Source organism: Idiotropiscis lumnitzeri, chromosome 3 (assembly GCF_059441095.1).
Source record: "Idiotropiscis lumnitzeri isolate Australia: NSW breed Sydney's pygmy pipehorse chromosome 3, RoL_Ilum_1.0, whole genome shotgun sequence".
In the NCBI taxonomy this organism is placed as follows: Eukaryota; Metazoa; Chordata; class Actinopteri; order Syngnathiformes; family Syngnathidae; genus Idiotropiscis; species Idiotropiscis lumnitzeri.
Genome location: NC_142393.1, coordinates 16,918,078 through 16,939,423, shown reverse-complemented (window position 1 = coordinate 16,939,423; position 21,346 = coordinate 16,918,078). Strand labels below are relative to the sequence as shown.

General features: G+C 39.2%; 1 protein-coding gene across 3 annotated transcripts in view; it reads right to left on the bottom strand.

The window, feature by feature from the left end:
* LOC148340155 (helicase ARIP4-like) overlaps positions 1-21,346 on the bottom strand; it is a 46,956-nt gene that overhangs the window by 23,354 nt on the left and 2,256 nt on the right. For 2 of the 3 annotated variants that reach the window (XM_088289843.1, XM_088289844.1), the window contains exon 2: positions 12,662-12,816. In XM_088289843.1, coding sequence (XP_088145969.1) covers positions 12,662-12,782 — 121 coding nt within the window. In that variant the 5' untranslated portion in view covers positions 12,783-12,816. Of the gene's footprint in view, positions 1-637; positions 942-12,661; positions 12,817-21,346 lie in introns of those variants that run through there. The other variant, XM_088289845.1, reaches the window with a different exon arrangement.

Genomic DNA, 21,346 nt, shown 5'->3' with positions numbered 1-21,346 from the left:
GCCTTCAAAGGCGCACATTTCCAGCATGGCCCAAGCAAGCTCACAACAGCCAATCACACGCAGGCATTGCTTAAAGTAACCCTAGAAACAGCCAATCAGATCGTGGCTGTGAGAGGACAACTCGGGAGAGCCAGCCGGGTGCACGTGGGACGAGCATAAAAATCATCCGAGTAAAAAATGCCTGAAGAGGGGATAAAAAAGGAGTGTGGAGGCACTGACGAGAAAAGGAAATTGAGAGAGGGAAGGGTAAGAAGAAAAAGGTGACAGGGACGTTGAATGTTTAAGTAGATATGGATCCAGTGTTACACAACACTGTTAAGTAACTTCACGATCGTCAGCCAATTACCAAAGCATACTCTTCAGACTGCTGAGATTTTGAGGCTCTCTGTACCTGAGTGGGTTTCCCTCACCAAAACCCCTCGCAAAATACTGACATTTTTCTTGTCCCATGATAGCATTCAGATACAGCTGAGTTGCATTTGAGAAAAAAGCCTTTCAAAGTCCAAACCGGTTCGCTCATTCTGTCTTTTCAATCATTCCATAAATGCAAAATCTCATTTACCCTTCAATACTTTTCCCCTCACAAACTTGCTCCATCCCAGTCTTGCGACAAGAGTGTGACGTTCGAGTCACCTACCTGTGAACGACTCGGCTTCGTCCAGGAGCAGCATGACTTTGGAGTGAAGAAAAGGGCTGCTCTGCTCTTTGTGGCTCTTCGCCTCCTCTCCTACTTCGCTCTCTAACTCCTGCTTTAAATGCCTTGACCTGCTACCCTACAGACACAGCTAGAAGCCTTAAGAAAGTCCACAGGAGGCGTGGATGTCTGTCCGTCAGCTTGTTTTACACGGAGCCTTTCGAGAGCACTACTGCCACAGTGACTGACTGACTCACTGACTACTGGCTGGCCCACTCTGTGTGCGGCTTTCAATAACAATGTCAATATGAGGCAGAGACAGGAAGGAGGGCTGGCAGCTGAAAAACTTACATAACCCCCTCATGCTGGAGGCGGGGCCCAGTTAGGGGGGACTACTACGGCTGACCGCACATCACTCTGACCTGCCACACACCCCGAGACAGAAGGAGACGCCCACACATTCAAGTCTCTTCTTGAAAGAAAGGGTTTCGTACAAAACGCAACACTGTTTTTAGTAGAAAAAGGACATACAAGGAGTTTCAGGTTTGCTTGAAAGAATTTATAGAAGTGTAAGGAAGTAATTTCCCCCCTGTTTCATGAGTGTTTTAAATATACTGTATATATATATATATATATATATATATATGTATATATATATATATATAAAACAAACTCAAAAACATTTCAAAATGTATGCTGCTTCATTGGAAAGCAACAAGCACAAGACTTGTGGCTTGTGTAATGAAACTGTGATTTCTCTTGTTTTCATTTATTAGTGTGAAAGGGCTTCAAATAAAATAAAAATATGCTTTTTAAAATACAGTTTTGACCATTGGCCACAAATTCGCAATGCACATAACCACCACGCACAGGACTGGAGTACACCAGAATTTGGAGCTGTTCCAATTTGCATACTTAAAAAAAAATCATTAAAAAATGTATTAATTATTTCACCTTTATCCTGGTAAGGCAACTGATAAAAAAAATCTAATTAGAAATTCCGACCGGGCTGAAGAGTAAATATTTAATTTTGCGTACTGCACCCACAGTGTACACTTACAGTGTATGTAATGTATTGTTGTTAAGGCTTGGGGGATTGGTGGTCAGTTGGTTGGTGATTGATGCCCTGTGTAACTGGAATATTAAAACAAAAAAAAACATGGCTTACCACTGTGACATGTTGTAATTTGGAAAAATAAAGACTATTTTTATGACAGCCATGATTGTTTTTTGGTCTGACTCACGTGTTTTTTTCCTAGAATTTTGTCACATTCCTAGAAATGAGACCAACCATAATAATAACAATGCTTAGTTTGAGTACTTCCTACTGAATTCTACGGTAAGAATCGCATGCAGAAACAGAAACAGAAGCAAACAAAAACACTTGACTTCAGTCTTTCTTCAATTCCGCAAGATTGCACTTTGCTATGTGCGCACACAAGTGTGCAGTGTAACATGCAGCTTTACATATTTAACTGCAGGAGATAAGTGTTCTGTGGGCCAACATTAGCCTATTATATAAAAAATAAATAAATAAATATGCCACAATCGTAAACGTAAGGTCTTGCATTAAGCCACTTTTGCTTTTCACTCAGAAACGAATGAAGGCAGGTTATTGTTGCAACTGCCTGTGCTTTTACACAACAACACAGCATCTTACGATTGGACAACAGGATATGTGATGTCAGCAGCCGTACCTGGGGGGAAGCATCAAATACGGACGTTAATTGTGACGCTCAACGTAGCAGGAGAATCAAACGTGAATCGTCACCGCCATTCTGAGAGTCCCCATTTACACACGTGTGATGCAGGCTCAGTACTTTCCTCCAAAGGCAGAAAAGTTTAAGAAAGGTTTTGTCCCCACTACATTCCATGTTAGTGGCGTTTATACAGAACAGTGACCCACTAAAGGTGGTTAATTCAGGGCTCCTGACAAATAGGTTGTGTGTACTCTGCTGTTCTGATTATGTGAAGAAGTGACACGATCTCGTATGGTAAACAGAATGTACATAACTCTGGTTTTAGTGTGATGACAGTTAATATGTCCGTCACTTATTAATAATGTCACAGTTACAAAACACTTAATTGAGGCAATTGGTAAAACTTTCTTGATTTTGTTAGGTAGATTAACTCAAACATCTTTTTGGAACAAGGGCATCTATTCCGTAACAAGGCTTATGAAACCTCTGAAGTGCACTCAGTTAAGAGGTGGCACTGCACCACATTTGGGTCAGGGTGACAAACCCATCCTGCTATTCCACCTTCAACTCACGAGCAAACATAAATTGACAAGAAGATAACAGAAGAGATTAAGGGAGAGAAGGTAAGAAACAAAACAAAAGCCAGTGAAGACTCAATAAACCCGTTCTGAAAATGACACCTCCTCACCCATATCATGTGGTTTCAACTACTCAGACAAATCCATGCTTCTTCCACTTCTACTCCACACACTCTAGTTCCGTACATTCATGAGCTCGGACGGGGGTTACAAGTGTTTCCAGCCCCAAGCCTCTACCGGCAGTATTGCCACCAGGCAGAAGGCCATTGGGACAATTACAAAACCATCGGTCGCTGAAAGCGGCCCGGGCCTGCCGCGTGCAGGAAACCTCCCAGCTGGCTTCCTCCTCCTGCTGCTGCTCCCCCTACTCCCCGCCCAACGGCATACTGATACAGGGATGTGATGTCAGCAAACCACACCCACTCCAGAGACTGCCTTAGGTAACAAGGTTAAGGGTTCAAATGGGAACAGACACACACATTATATATACATATATACTAGTGCTGTCAAGTGATGAATTTCTTTTTAAGTAATTAATCACGAAAAAATCCATGATTAATCGGATTAATCACATTTTTCAACTACTATTTTTCGCAAAGCTAGTAACAGATATTTAATTGAATAATATCTTGAAATTGATGCAAAATCACCAAATATGAAGTATATTTAATTCAAAGACTGTTCTAATAGCGTTCTTTGATTCTTGAATACGATCTAAATGGAGACATGTTTACAGGCATTTCTCTCCGAAACATTTCTCAAAACTGCCTACAAACACCACACTCCAGCAGTGTTGGTTTGCAAGGCCCAGTGCTAACTTGATAACAGTGCTTGTTTTGTTCTGAGACATGCTGAAGATAAACAGCTGAAATTGCACAATGTTTGTAAAGTATGCAAATTATTTTTAAGTAAATCAAAGTAAGTTAACCGAGTTAAAATATTGAACTGAGTTAAAAAAATTTGGATTAATCACCTGAGTTAACGCTTTAATATATATATATATATATATATATACAAACACACGCACACACAAAGCGTATTGCAGTAGGGGGGAGGGGCCGCCAAGCCAGAAAGTGGAGGAAGAGGCGGTGACAACAGCAAAGTGAAGGGGGGTCGGAATGGCTGGTAAGTCATTACAGCGCACATGTTCACCTTTGCCACACTAGCACAATTATATAGCCCCGCCTCCACGAGGAAGGAGTGCTCACATTTCAATTTATGACAGCACACAAGAGATATGCACCCACACAATGAGCACATGTAACAATCTTTCGACTAACTAATAGTCAATTCCTTTCAAAAAGGGATTCATCTTTTGCCACAAAATGCCTAAACTGACTTAAATAAGGCTTTGCAAAGGACATTTCTTTTGGGTTTGGGCAGGAATGAAGGGGTGAATTTCGCTCGGTGCAGTGCAGGCCTCAGCAGACGCCAAATGGAATGGAAAGGAAAGGAGTTCACAAAAAAAAAAAAAAAAAAGCATATGGAGCGTTGTGTTTATGTTCGTTTGTTCGAGGTTACTGCTTGGTTCTTGGCGGATGGATACCAGAAGGGAGGTGAAATTATTATTATTCTGTGGAGGTGGGGTTTTCCGCTGGCACCACATTGTAGTCATACATGTCATAATGGTTGTGGGGAGAGAGTTTTTTTCCACACAATCATTCTTACATTATTTATTACATTAATTATTACAATATTATATAATATGTTATATAAATGTATATAACTTGTTATACTGTTACTTAATACTATGCCCGAAAAGTAAATGAATTGTTTCATGATGGACTTTGCATTACATAATTTCAAACGTAAGAGATGTGGAAATTTTGTTTTACAAAATGACCACATCAAATCTGAACAAAACTAATAAATGAGTCAAGGGTGAAAGATTACCATCTGATATTAAACCAACCAGCATGACAGTGATAAGTGTGACTCAATAGTAAGCATAACTGTTGATTTGATAACCGCTCTGACTGCAGCTCACACTCAAACGAACACACGCACACAGCGTGACCTGGTAGTCTGGTGTGCCAGTATGTAGACCAACTGGTGTTACTGTATCACCTCCCACTCAGCACTCAGTGCAGCTCCTTATCAACATGCATCCAGTACATCCCCTTCCAAAATTACCGGAACAGTAACGCCAACTCCAGGATCCGACACGCAACTTGGAAGACCGCATTATTAGTAACAAAACATACAGTTCCATAAATAAAGTCGGTCAGCAACTTAAACGGGACATATTTTCATTCACATTCTTAGCCAGAAATGCATTCAAGCATGTGACCCACTGTCATCTTATTGATACCTCGATACTAAATCTAGTGAAGATATTGAATTATTTTGGTCTCAATACTTTTCAGTCTCGCAGCCTGATTCAAACTAGATCGTCACGCACGCTCTTTCCAATGCTGTCGCTGCGAACAGAAACATGCGGGAAACACAGAGAAGCTGCAGTAGCTTTGAATGACTTCACCACAAGCCTCCAACCATCTTTGACGGGCAAAACCAAACCTTATCAAGCTAAAATGGCATCATCAGTGCCTGGAGGTGCTTCACAAACCATTGAACTTGATCATACAAAATGTAAAAGCGCTGTCCGGACGTACTGTACTTCGAGAACGAGGCTGGCGACTTGGGAAAGCGCACAAACTTTAAGATTTACACTTTATTTTTTGTAGTTCATTATTTTCATGGTGATAATACAGGGGTGGGCAAACCTTGAATTGGTGCCAGACCAGGAGCAGAGGGATGGAGTGTTTTGGTAACCTTGCCTCAGAGAAAAAAAATGTTGAATTTTAAATGAAAATGAACAAAAGCATTACAACAAAATATCTGTCTTTGACACACCAGAGTAGTTAGAAAATAAAACATTAACAAGCTTTAATCATTTAATTTTTTTCAAGTTTGGCGGGCCAGATTAAAAGGTTTAACGGGCCGCATTTGGCCCCCAGGCCGTAGTTTGCCCACACCTGCTTGAATATGTGCTTTTTGCACAAGTCGGATATGACTTACACAATGTATTAAAATCATTCGTGTTCTCAGTGCTTTCTAATTTTTCAGTTGTCTCCTGAAGTGTGTTGATTATTTGTTATCGGTATATTGGTTGGTGGGTTGTTGATTCACATAAATGTTCTGCATATTTTAAGAAATTTTACATCGTGTCATCTTTTACCCTTTTTGTTCCTTATTCTCCTATAATTAAATAGTTTAACTGAAATTGTGTTCCAGAACATTTTTGTACATGAGCTAATGTTTACAAAAATCTAACCAGTTAAAATTCTAATTGTTTGCACTTCTACAAAGATATGGCCAATGTTTGTGTAATGCCTTTGATTGAGTTTCCATCTTTTTTCAACCTCACAACTTGTCTTAACCTACCTGCCGGGTTTTCATTTTGGTTACACATCAAACCAGAATAGTCACAAGCAAAACTCAAACCGTTAACTGAGCGGAGAAATTCGGCACGATTTATTGTTTGAATAATCAATGTAATATGAAAAATCAATTCATGTTAAGGGGAAGTAAGAGTTACATTCTCACCCCTTGATTGATTGATTAGGCTGATAAGATCAACGTTTGCTCCTCCCGTAACTCCTTCAAGAAAACATCAAGATCAGTTTTGCGTTAAAGACCGAATGTGAAGCGAGTCCAAAGTGATAAGTTGTTAGAGACTGCACAGAAGTCGCGACTTCGCAAAACCAACAGGTGTATATGACATGGTGGGAGGAAAACATGTTATGTTCACTCACTCAGAATGCAAAAAACAGAGAGATGCTGTTCACGCCTACACACTGGGAGGGGAGCAACACGCTAATTAGCACACTCACCTCCTGCTGGGGTGTGTGCGTGTGTGTGTGTATGTAAGGACCTTACGAAAGAAATGACTAACCCTTGTGGAAACTGTGCCAAGAACCCGTGACACGCACCAAGCTCACGCACACACACACGTACACGATGTTCGCATGTACACGCAGTTCGACCTATCGATAGCAGTGATCCTAAAATGTTCTCATCCTAGGATCTAAATTGCGACCTACTTTCATCGAGGTAATAACAAAAAAACTTTGAAAACACGTACGGTGTGTGATACGTATAAACAAAACTACACATGGTTTCATGTTTAAAGTGTCTCAAAGTGAGGATGAAATCCATCCATCCATTATCTCTACTAATTCTCCTCACTAGGGTCGCGGGGAGTGCTGGAGCCGATCCCAGCTTTCTTCGGGTTGACAATCATATCTCGGGACAATTTAGAGTGCTCAACCAACTAATTGTTTGAAAAACACATCTAAGTCGTGAATATAAAACAATCAGATAAAAAATGATAAACGCGCGGGCACCTGAGCGTGCCTTTTTCTGCCACGTGACTACGTATTCTTACGCCATTCGGCAAACTAGTCCGTTGTCTGCCATTCGACACGGATGTAAATATAATAATATTTTACTAGCTTTCGGCTACCTACCCAAAATACCCAATCTTTGAGATATTCAAGGTAACATTAACATATCAATGTAATGCTTTTTTTTGTAATGAACATTTGCAACCAGCGACAAGAGTGAGTGAGTCCAACATTGGTGAAATTAATACGCAAGACTTGCTACTGGTGCAAATAAAGATGGCTAACTTGCTTTAGGTATGCGTGTACAATTTCAGAGTTAGCATTATTCGACAGATTCCAGTGATATAAGGATTTTTTCCTGTGACAAAGATGAAGAAAGTTATGACTATTAACAAGACAATGCAAAACGCACCAATTCCGGCCAGCGACTTCATGGAAAAGTCAATCGGGGGATGAGATTTTATCTATGACCCGTTTTGAAGAATGCGAGTTTCAAACTTTCATAACTTTCGTAATCTTTTCCCCGCTTTTACAGGACAGCTATAATTGGAAATCTTACTAAATACAGAAACAAACCACAAGTAACAACCGTGGTAATCTTAACTAGTTCATCAAGTAATTACAGTCACTGTGATGCAATAGGCAAATCTCAGCAGGGAAAAAAATCATAACTGGAAAAGTACAACAAAAATTAAATTTCAACCTTTTTTTTCTTTTCAGCATACAATAATCTGAAAGCCTCATTTTAGTCCGGTAATATATTGGACAACTGTTAAGTAATATGAACGTTGTAAAATACAGCAAATAAGGCAATGGTAAGTTCCAATGCACCAATTGAGTATCACAGACCAGTATAATGTACAAATATCAAGTGCATGTGCATCTTTTCTGACTTATTATCGTTCTCATAGTATGATTTATAACTTCATTTTTGTCCCCATTATTTTTTTTTTTTTTTACTGTTCTCAATTGTACATTGTGCGTGTTAAATTCATTTGAATCAATCTTAAAAACAAACAAACTCTAATTCCTATTCTTGCTGGAATCAAAAACATTTCACAAAGAGGATGAGAGATATGAGCGTATCGTGAAGGTGAAAGGACTAAAAGGGGAACAAAATGGGATGGCGAACCAAGGAGAAGAACTTTGATTGGGGGTGGCATCCTGGTGAGCCGTCATGGCAACGGCCGGACTAATGCAGGCGACGATGGCGGGTGGCGATGATGTCACAAGAGGAAAAATAGATGTGCCACGTCACCAAGGAGGAAAATACAAACGAGATCTCAAACATACTAACACTCTCGACTCACGAAGGCAGTGCTTCTCAATTATTTTCAGTTACACCCCCCCAGTGGCAAGCAGAAAACAATTCGCGCCCCCACCACACCACTCACTCTGTGCCCATCAACACTTAGTTTCCCCCATTGCCTAAAAAAAAAAAAAAAAAGAGAAGAAAATTACAATTCATACATTTTTATGAAGAAGGAAATTATTTTTACTTACTTAAATTGTCATGCGGAAAACTTTTGTACAAAACCTTTCTTCTGATTTTCTTTCTAATTAAAACTGATCAACAATTTACTACAGATTTTTTGTTAAATCAAAGATGCAAGTAACCTTTTCTAGATAAATTGTTTGCACTGATTTCATATCTTGTTTTTTTCCCACTTGCACGTGAGGTTTTCATAATTAGAACATGTAATATATCTAACAATATTTCTGAATAAAGGGTGAGGTTCAGCATGGGGGATTTTTTTTTTTTTAATATCATAGCTATAAATGACAACATATGGTAAATGGTATTGAGCAAGCTTTCTAGGTCAAAATGAAAAACAACAAAAAAACTTAAAATGTCTCAATAACCTGCTAGAATTTTATATGTAGTATTTTAATAAGTGTCCAAAATACATTTTGGGACACATGAAATCTATTTGTGATTTAATTCGCTGTTGTCAAATGTTATTTTGGTAGTAATGACGTCCAAAACATCAACCTGATTTTCCTCAAGAATCAACCTGGTCCACTAAGCACACATCACGAGTGAGACGAGAGAGGGCAGCTTTCCAACACCCTGGCAGTTCGTCACTCCTCGCCCAAGGGGTGAGTTCCCCAGAAAATTGAAGGAATGAAATGTGGTACACTTTGCTCATAGGACACCTTGTGAACCTCATGTGTCCCTCAAACATATACTTGGCTTTTACGTAGGATCTCTACTAGCAGAAAGAACGGCATCAGCAACCTCATATCCCGCAAGTGACTTGAACAGCATTTAGGCCTCAACCGCCTGCACACTCACTTGCAGGGTCAGTTATGCAAAGTGTTGCACAACTGCCGAGGTAAAATGTTTTATAAGCAAAAAGTGTCAAGATAGATACAACTCCAACCATTTTTTGTTACATGATTAATCACATTTCAAGGGTGGTGGCTTATCTACTTGTAATCTGGGGCAAAAAAAACAAAACAATATTAAGTCATCACCGAATGAACTTCTGTTCATTGATGGGGGATAAATTCGAGTCTCAGCGCTATAAGAGAATTTATCAGAGCTGATTTGAATTGAATTTTCAGAATGGAGTTGGAACTGGTCCTATCATATAGTTGTCGTCAGAGAGGAATGTTGGGATGGCACAAGTGTGAAAGGTACGTATGGGCTACATTTGAGCAGACGTCCAGATGTTTGCGTGAGGATGCAGGGAATATTTGGGCGGCTAATGAGCATTAAATTCAACATTTAAGCAGTTAGTCAATACTCCGTCTTAGCAACAAATGAAAGGGACTTTGCAAACTTGGATGTTACACCTGAGAGCCCAACTAGCTTAGCTTTACATGGGATGAGGTTGGTATAACATGACGGGGATGGATTTAGAAATGGGACCAAAGAGGGGGAAAAAAAACCCCATCCTGGATTCTACTATTGCCAGTGTACGGTATAAGTGGACTACATTTACCATTTGGAATCAAATTAAATTTTTCATTTTTTTTAGACTATGACGTGCTTTTCAGCAAAAGTGCTATTAGTAACTCATTCAGGACTCATTGATTAATGTCAAAACGAACAGCGAATGCAGATTTTGGGGCAACTCCAAGCTCGACTAAATAAATAAATAAATAAATAAATAAATTTCTTTCAACAATATTGTACTTTTATGATCAGCGCTTTGTTTCAGTTGAGGTCATTTTTTAAAGCGCTCTATCAAAAAAGTTGAGTTGATTTGAGTTGATATGTGTTCGCTACGTGCCTTTAAGAGGGGACTGGCGTGATGGTGTCGGATGTGGGCAAGACTGCATGCGAGTGTCTGAGTCTGGGATTATATTTGCTCACGGTCCACAGCAAAATTTGAGAGTAAAATATTCAGAATTAAATTGAGTGTAAAATTTACTCTGAGACTTCAACTTTATTGTTTACTGGGGCCAAATATAGTCTTCTTAACGGTAAAATGTACTCTACGAATGTTGCAGTGTGTTCTACAGGCATTTAATAAATATTTTTGATAATACGTCACAACTGTGACTCTCCTTTACCACATGCTAGCGTATAACAATAATTATAGCTATAATATAGCACAAGGTGAAGCTCCAAAATGTACTTTGTACCAAAACAAAGTAACCCATGACTGATACAAAGAAAATGGATCCTTGCAAAGAAATGCCCGGATTTTAACCCCCATTGTTGGGTGAGAGTGTAAAAAAAACATGAAAACCTATTTTAATTCTAAATAAATGCAGACAGAAGATGCAGTCAAATGCAAAATAATATCTAATGTCAAAATTCCAAATTTGACCAAAATTTTGAAAATCTGCCACTGAAATTAAAAAAAAAACAAAAAACACGCAAGCAGCCACACATCCAACAAACCGAATGAACCGTAGCAAGGTTCTCTTCAACTATTAGCAGGCCCGGACATAAACATGACTCATCTAATAGAAGCAATGGATGATTCATTGATTTATGCAACACGTTGCGAAGAAGACGAGTTTCTTTGAGATGGGTAGCAAAGTCGAGGTTTGCTTGCAAGCATTTCAATCTATCCAACTAAGATTTGCTTAATTAGGGGTGCGTGGGTGCAATTGAATTGGGTTCTCAGGTGCAGTTTGCAGGTGCTTGGATCCCATGCAACTTCAAACTTGCTGCTGAGGTTTTTCAAAAGTCATACAAAACTTCAAACAGCTGCCGTCATACATGAGAGCAGGGCGTATCTCTCGGGAAAAACTCAGTTCAGACAGCACCCAAAGGGTGAACTTTGTGCGAGTGGTTCATTTTCAAAGAATTCACTTGAAGACAGTAGACTCGCATTCAAAGCACTTAAACACAACCAGACATTCTATCACTGGTCATCCAAGTTAACCTTTGACCCATTTAACATCTTTTTACACAGGTGTGACAATTAAGTTTGTCATCAAGTGAGACTCTGCTTCTGCTATATTGAATATTATTCTAAAAAAAATGATATTAATTTCTCTGTTCTGGCTTCTTAATTCGGCATGGTGGCCGACTGGTTAGCACGATTGGCCCCACAGTGAGAGTCAGCATCGGGCGTGGGTTGAATCCCGGCTCCGGCCATCCTGTGTGGAGTTTGCATGTTCTCCCCGTGCCTGCGTGGGTTTCCTCCGGTTTCCTCCCACATTCCAAAAACATGAATGGCAGGTCGATTGGACACTCTAAATTGCCCCTATGAGTGTGAGCACGGATGGTTGTTCGTCTCTGTGTGCCCTGCAATTGGCTGGCAACCAGTTCAGGATGTCTGCCGCCTACTACCTGAAGATAGCTGGGATAGGCTCCGGCACCCCCCGCGACCCTAGTGAGGAGAAGCGATACAAAAGATGGACGGCTTCTCAATTGACAATGTAACATACCCTCGTCATGATGGATCATTCGCAAACTAACCCGATTAACTGGTAACAGATAGCTGCCCATTAGCACTTGTTACCAGCTAGGTACAGTGGGTGCCCAACTGAAGATAAATGTTTGTGATATGTGTATTTCAAATAAATGACAGAATGTATGCATCCCTGAGTCAAAAATGCCTAATAGGAAAGCAGTACTTGGTATTTTTTACAGCTTGCAAAGCAGCAACATAAATGGCAAGCCAGCATCCTTGCAATCATGGTACATTTATTAAAACTCAATCTGTAGAGTATTTATTTTCAAAGGTAATGTAATGCGAGTATGTAAGGACATTGAAGTGTGTAGGTTTTAGTCAGTTTGACCCTGGAATATATATTTTTTTACATTGCCATTCTTCACATTACACAGGAAGTGAAGCAGCATCTATGAAATTATGTCTTTTCACGGTAACTGGCTTTTAATGAAGAGGGGGGAAAAAAAATCAGTTTTTCCAGCTTTGTTGTTACTTGACCAATAGTTTAAATATGTTGAAAATGTCAGTAATCACTTGTACTCACCAGATATCTCACCGTCTTCATCATCATCTTCATTGTCCTCTGCCTCTTCGTCAGTGATGTAGCAAATTTCTGTTTGTTCTCTGGACCCATTCAGCTGCTGCTGTTCCTCTTCATCGGACATCCTGTTGTGCTACCTCAGCATCGCCGCAAGATGCCTGAAAGAAGGCAGCATGTGATTGGACGTCTGTTTGTATCCATCCATCCAGATATCAAATATGATGAACAGTTTTCTGCACCCAAGCTGCCCAGTGATTGGGCATAATGGAGGCAAGGTGCTCTCAAGAGTTTTTCGGGCACTTTAAAAGCTCTCTCAGCTGAAGGATAATGACACTCTCAGGCTTTTCTCAATAGTGTGGTTGTAATCTTTGTTTGAGAGCAAAAACAAGAGTCCATGACAATGATCTATAAAAAATATATACACACTAGGATGCTCAAGAAGGTTTCATACCAAGGAAGACAATGTTGTGCTGTCTAATGTGTGTTTTGCCTCAAAAGTGGCAATGAACAAATATGTCTGATGTTCATCATAAAAGGTCACAACTAAAACAATATTTCACCAGCAGAAATCATCCTGCTCATGTTTTGTTTGTGTGGCTGCTAGGTGTTACTCAAAGGTCAAGACACCGGATTAAAAAAAACAACAAAAAAACAAAAAACAAACTTACATTCGGCTCTTTGCTTCCTGCCATCCTTTTGTAAATACATGAAAAAAATGCCAACAAATTAGTATGTAGCTACCACTTCATATGCTAGATAGGAATTTCCCCATTGCAAGATTATCTTTACTACTTAATCTACTGCAGTTAAAAAAGGAACAGACTTAAAAAAACGAGAAAAAAAAACACTCCCATTAATATGTGGGACAAAGACAAAGCTGTATCACCTGCCAACATACCTTTCATCAAATTACACAACCAATTACACAACTGGAAATGAGATGGAAATGTATTTTTTTTAACCACCTTCATGAATCCAAACCAACTAGACAATCCAGATCCCTTTTAATCCAAGGGTTGAACCATATGAGATGCTTTTATATAATAACATACCAAGTAATTGTCTAGCATGTGGTAGGTGTGCAATAAATGTCATAATGCTGTCATTAGACAAGTGAAAATCCCTGGCTGAACCAAACGTGGGCAGCACAGTGGATTGGTCGAGGTTCGTAGCTTCAAGCCAAGCCTACTGCACTCCCCGTAAATGACGAATGTCACATTTTTTACATTTGTAAAAAAACAAAATAATAAATGAATAAATAAGTAAAATGACTTGTATGTAAATATTTAGAGGCAAATACACGCTGGTTTGGCACAAGTCTAAAATTCAACATAAGTGTAAAAAAAGGTTTTGATTGGCGGGCCACAATGTGTTCTAAAATTTGACAGAGGGGCCAGACCAGGAGCAGATGGATGGAATGTTTTGGTAACCTCACCTCATCGGAGAAAAAAAATATATTTAATTTTAAATGAAAGTGAACAAAAGCATTACAACAAAATATATATGTCTTTGAAAAACCACAGTATTTAGAAAATAAATCATTAACAAGATTTATTAATTTAATTATTTTCAAGTTCAGCGGGCCAGATTAATACATTTAATGGACCTCATGTGGCCCCCGGGCCATAGTTTGCCCATGCCTGTTCTAGATGAACAGAGTGAGCATAGATTCTAGAGCTAATACTAGAGCTAGCATCAGCACTAGCATTACGATAGTTCGTGTCAGTAAGTAGTAAAGAGGAGTCGGACACTAAAATATTAATCAAACGACCATGTCCTGGAAAGGGACAATGACTTTTATTCAATCGAAATTAGATTATTAACTTTTTATTATTAACTTTTATTTTTTTCCCATTGTGTCCATCTCATTGATTTTGCAGAGTTTATTTATACAGGAACTAAAAATGGGATATAAGACCACATCCGTGTAAAATTCAATTCTTCTCTACCTCCATTTGGTGTTGGCCCCCACAAAGAACAAACTTTGAAGATGCAATGCTGCTACAGACTAAGAAGTACAGTTGGGAAGAACACACACGCACAACTTTAAATCATCTTTATGTGTTCTTATGTAACATAAGTATGGTTGGGAAGGCTTTGAAGAAAAGGACTTTTGCGTGCCTCCAACTCCTACAACAACATGCATGTGCATATTTGTCATGCTGAAACATAAAATTAACTATTAGCTATTTGGACAGGGAATTCAACATTAAAGTTTTCCAGTTGACAGGCTGTGTTTTTGTGAAGTGCAAAAAGAGTGCCAAGAATCAATTATTGCAGGAAATGCCAGTAAGTTGTGCGAGACCGTGTTTTTCTCTGGCACTTTGGTAACGCTTGATGCAAAAGTTGAATATAGAGCAGAAGTTTGCGGAGTTAAGCGAACTGACGTTCCAAGGAAATAAGAGCTTTGTGTTTTCATTTGTACGACTATTATAAATGTTAGGAAAATAAGAAACCTAATTATGCTGCATGCATCACAGAAGTTCACACACCGTTTTTACATTTTACTAATGATGCTCATTTTTTTTGTGATTTGATGATAAACCAACAACAGCAACAACAATTCAATTCACACCAACGTTTGAAACAAATCTGGGAAAGCATGAACAGACATTCACATACTGCCAAGCGAAGGCTGAAAAAAAATCGGAGCCAATCGGAGCCTCAAGAAAGCCAGAATAAAACCTGGCAATTTAAACTTGTTTTTCACCCATAACGTGGATGGAAAATGAAACCAAAGTAAAACAACTTACCATCCACTCATGGTGTATACCGTTGGTCCTCATGAGGATTGCGAGGCAGCTGGAGCCTACACCAGCTGACTTGGGGTAAGAGGTGGGAGTTGGTCTGTTCAGCTGCCAATCGTAGGGCACATACTGCTCACACTCACATTCACACCTTTGGAAAATCCAACTCATCGTCTCCAATGAACCTAACATGAATGTATTTTGCGGAAGTCAGCGTACCAAGAGCGAATTCGCCAACTCCACACAGGAAGGCCTGAACCGAGTATAAAACCCAGGACCTCTTGACTGTGAGCCAGAGGTATGAACCACCAGAGCACCATGCTGCTATAAAACTTGGCTAGTGGACATTTGCCCAGTGAGGATAAATAAAGTTTTCCGAACCATCCAAATAAGGTATTCTAGGAACTTGAGGGTGCATCCAGAGTTTTGTGGTTCAGACTGCGAGTTAATACGGACGACGTCACAGTAGCAAGACTACAGAGCGACAAGATTAAGAGAAGTGGGGGCAGGGTTTTGATGGAGAAGCTGGGGTGAGGGAGGGACACTCTGGTCTGTCTGTCTGCTGTCCTAAAAAACAAACAAACAAACGAAAAAAAACACCCTGCCATGGGAAAGTGGGGGAGGTGCTGGTCAACCACAAATAGATGGTTTTTAGTCAATAGTACGAGTCGACCCTGGCAGCTGACTTTATGATGAGGTTGTAAATATTCCATTTGGCTGACATTACAACTACAATACAAAACCTGGATGAGAATTGGATTGTACACTGAGTGAAATTTGAAATAAAAATGAAATGTTAATTAAAATGATTTCCAGAAGATGTGTTAAGCCGTTTCGTTTTACTCAATATTGGGAACATAATCATTTCTACCTTTTTTTTTTGTAAAATTTGAGGCGGCATGTTCACTTTTCGCAACACATCGTGAAGTATCAGTGGTGCTGCCGAAGTGATTGACATGAGAACTTCCGAGACTGAAATGCTGACCAATCCCGGGACATACTTTGTATATACAAACATGCTCACGAATCCAAAATCGGCATTCTTTAAATATTGCAAGATTTGCTCCAGTTCATTTTATTATGCTTGTCTACAATTGACGACAGAACACGTATGGAGTTTTGAAATTACAGAAACATTTTGTAACACACATTCCTGTTAAACATTGATGCTCTACAATGTAGTTGAGATGATAAAAATGTTCCTACTTAAGTTATTATTGAAGTCCTCTGAGCAAACAAGGTAAACACATGAAAGAGAAAGTGGGGAGGGAAATAAAAGAAATGATTAAGGGGGGGGTGTGAACACAGCTGCTTGCATAAGACTGCTTACATAAGATCTGGCTAATAATGTCACTGTTCAGCTTACTAGAAAATAAAGTTATATAAAGGTGTGTGTCAAGCTACAAGGATGTGCCACACAAGTAACCGTCGACCATGCATGTCCTCATTTTATTCAGTTTTCCTTCCTGTCGCATCCCAAGGTGGCCACGTCAAAAGTACCAGGAAACATCTCGTTAAAAATTATAGTCACGAAAGAAATTTCACCTCCCACCCCCACCCCACTCATGGCAAAAACCTCCTAAGTTTGAATTGGTGCTCATGAAATGCATTGTATAACAAGGCCTGATGTGATAGGTTGGCTTACAACTTTCAAATCACATCCCCTGGCTTGTGTAAGAGAATTACACAATAGTGAATCCCTGCTATTGTCGATGCACACATGATTGCGAGATAGATCCAAAGTGAATTATTTCTGTAAAAATGTGCATACGACAGAGAAAGTGACGCTCACAAATGCTGTGTTGAGTATTAGCCTGGGAATAAGGAGTTGCATCATCCTATCGAAGACTTTGTAGAGTGAAAAGGAAATTGTGATACCTTACACTATGAGTGTCACCAAAAGTTACTTTTGTCCTCAGCACAATATTTATGCAATTGCGCTGATTTAAATTTCAACCTTCTTTCTGCATCACAAAAGCTCGTTTTTCCGCTCACAAAAACACTCTCAGATTTTCATGCTTGGTTATTGCATTAACCCAGATGATCATTTTTACCAGGTGAACAGTAGCCCCCAACTTAAAAGTTTCGGAGCGCTGGAAGAAGAATATTTAGGGGTACACATAAACTACTGAAGTAAATTGTGTCATTTCATGCAATTTTCACTGGATTACCGAAAAATACTTGCAGAAATTATGTTTTCAATTCCTACTTTATTGTGCAAGTGTCGACACAACATAAACCCCTCGTAAAAGTCATACAACTTAAATACCAGAGCTGGGGAACTTGAGCTATAGGACACGATTTGCTATTTTTAGGCCTTCCGACTTGCTTGCTTGCCAAAAACTCGGGAACGACTTCACTTGACATCTAAATGACTCCACTTGACTTGACAAATCATCTTGTTTCTAGTTTGAAAATCTGCATTTTAACACAACTTGCTTTTTTAGGAAGGAAAGCAAATAGGAAGGATTTCGTTTCATTCTTGCCAACCTGGCAACCCAATCATTGGTGTGAAATGGCGACACAAACACCGACAGCATTGGAGCAACTCTGAGGATCATTATTTTGAATTAAAGTATTATTTTGTGATGACGGCAATAATAGGATGGCACACGTCCAACTTCATTTGTTATTACAAAACCCCCAGACAGCTAAGCTAATGTTACAGTTTAGCTAGTGATAGGAACACTGGTTTGGGACCAGTAAAAGTGGAACAGCTAAGTAAGGCAATTATGGTCTGGGAGGGTTTGTAAAAACTACCGGATCCTCCCCATCCCTTTTATTTAATAAGGGGAAGCGATGTGCACTTTGAAAGTCGCTTCTATTCACCGATACAGACGGATGAATGCAAAAGAAGCCAAACGACGTTCTGCTAGCAGTCAACTGTGTGGCAAAAATAAGATGTGGAGACATTTTTGGATTCAATAATGGATTAGACACCATGGATACTTGAAACTACACCATTCAATACAGTTCTCGTTATTCAAGCATAGACATCAATACATAGAGTCCATACATGGGGAACTTTTCTGGCATAGATTGCGTGCAGAGTACTTTTCTTGTCGTGAGCATGTCCGCCACATTTGATGTGGCAGCATGCCTGTAAACTAATTCACCTCATCTTCAAAAGTGACATGCTATAAAGCACACAAAGTTAATGACTTTCCTTCACCCTTTTACACATGCTAGATTTGAGTAGCACTTTTTAAATCTTTATACTTGTTCCCTCTCACATTCAGCGTATTTCAGTATCCATCTCCATTCACCACATAAACTGTGTGCCACTCATCTAAATGTTAGTATAAAAAAAATAAAATGCATTCATGTAAATTTACAGTAAGCGTAGACATTCATTTCATTAGTTGTTGATATCCATCACTCTCTTGAATCTTCTAAAATCTAAAATAATTGTTCAATGTCACATTGCTTGAAGGAGATGGAAAATATTGAAATACACAAGGGTTCCCACCAAGCACTAAGATTTAGCTCTGGACTTTCAAATTATGTTTAAATGTGACCAACAAACAACAAGCATCCTTCCGACTTTTTCCAAAACACAAATTTAATTAAAAAATAAATAAATAAATAAAGTTTTTTTTTAAAAAACAAAACTATTTTATTCCATTTATTATTATTATTATTATTATTATTATTTTGCCTGAGGACTTTCCTGTAGTTGTTAAGTTAGGGTAGAAAATAAGAGTATATAAGTAAGAAATCAGCAAACCAAACTGTTGTAAAACGGCACCACCCAACTTTACAGTTGAAAATGGATTATGTGTTATAACGTACGTGTCAGCACATTTGTCTATATTAGTCCAAAGCCACGCTAAAAGTACCTGACCTAGAAAATGTGAATAAACCCACAGCCTGCTGTGTCTATTTTGAAACCACAGACAGCCCTTTAAATACTTTTACCTTGGAACCTGTAAGACGTACACATTCATGTCGGATTAACCTCCATTAAAGAATAAGGAACATGCACGCGAACATGCACGTGCACACACGTGACTTGGATCAGTCAAAAACGCTGACCGGCATTGACTTGCTTCAGAGGATATTTTTAAATAGATGATCAACTCAAGCGTCTTCTAATCTAATCCACACAAATGCCACGTTTATGTGGCAAAATAAACCAACGGTTCTGGCTCCCTTTATATACAGCAAAGATGCTGATTCATTATGATTCGACTTTCATTACAATGCCCAAAATTAGGTCAACACACCGTGTTGAGTTTCAGTCCAAAAATCTGCATTGTGAAAGTTAACAATGAGCAGCAGGTAAAGTCACGCACCCTGAGTCAACCCTCCAAGGCCATTCGGAAGTGGGGGAGGGCTCAGAAGTCATTGAAGTAAAATGCTCTGATTGGACTCTTCTGGCAGCACTCCAGCCAATCACTGATGACTCTAAGGGTTCATGGAGGTTGTTTGGGGTCGTAAAGGGACACAAGTAGGGGAAGGGTCTCCTATAGGTGTTTATTAACCCTAGAAGGAGCAACTGGTCCTTCCTGCGGCCACAAAGTGAGTGAAACAACCAATATGAAATATTACAGAAAAAGAGAAAATGAACTATAACTGAGGAAAGAAGTCATTTCCCTCTAGTGCAACGAAACAAATTTGACAGTTTTTTTTTTAATTTCTTCTTCAAATTGAACCTACACTGGAGATGCAATTACCCAAGCGACACAAACAGGGTGTGAAAATAAAATCATGGCGTTGATGCTACGTTACTTAATCTTTACTTAACTAATAATGACGTTCTTCAATTTCCCTGTCGAACAAGTCTTTTGCCACTCACTGCTCAGACCTTCTTCCCTCTCATGCCAAAAAAAACACTTTACATAATTTAAATCAGTCTGACCTTTTTTTTTGACCGAGACGCTGCTAACTTTATCTTTTGTACTCATCATTTAGCCTTATCATAACCAAAAATATCCAGTTTTATATTGTGGCGTCGAGCTGCAGCACGCTTGACTTTGCGTGTGTGCGTGCGTGAGTGTGTGGTGAATGACTTGAGTGATTTATTCAAACATTAGTTGTGCCTCTATTTGAGTCTGGCAACTGTGCCCGCTTCAAGTGGCTTTTAAATTGGCAAACGTTACTACTCAGGTCACAGTTCATAAACTACTTTTACATGCGTACAAAAAAAAATCATAAGTTTAGTACAATACCTATATATAAAAAAATGGGAAAAAAAAGGTACAATAAAGAATTGGATTTAAATAGTAGATTACGTTAACATCATTCCAATCATTTTCTATCGCGCCTGTTATCTAATGTCAGGTTATTATTAAAATTCGTCAGGCATTTGCAGTTGGAGTGCGCAAACGTGAAGGCGTGGCAGGCTGCCTGAAGACAGAAATGCAGAAATGTGTCTGCATGGCGGTGAACAACTGTTTGAAAAGCATTTGAGAGCGAAAAAAAAAATCTTGTGTTGAGTTTATGGAGCATAGGGAATGAATGTCATAAAAGTTATGCACCGATGCATTAAGATCATCTTTCTGTCGTTTATTGGACGACAAACGCCCACCATTGCTGGTAATGGACGACAGGAGCGCAAGTCCAGCCATGGGGTGAAATCCCCTCATGGACTTGTATACAAGAACAAAAAGTTAAAGTTCCTCTCGCTCTTGAGTGTCCCTCGACCTCATCAGTTGTCGTAGCCAGAGCAACCGATCATCTGCCCATCCTGTGTCGCGTTGCAGTGTCATACATCATTATATGATGTAATCTAAGTAGCACTCCTAGCCATTCCCTCAATTTCTCTCTACCCATCCCAAAATACAAAAAAAACACTCCTCATCCCCTGAACAAAGCCTTGTTTGTTATAAAGTACAAGAATATAGAAATAATACAAACTAATAACATACAAATGAGCTCCTCCCAGTGTATCATTTTATCTCAGTTGCTAAATCGTAATAGAAAAATATCCGTCAGCACT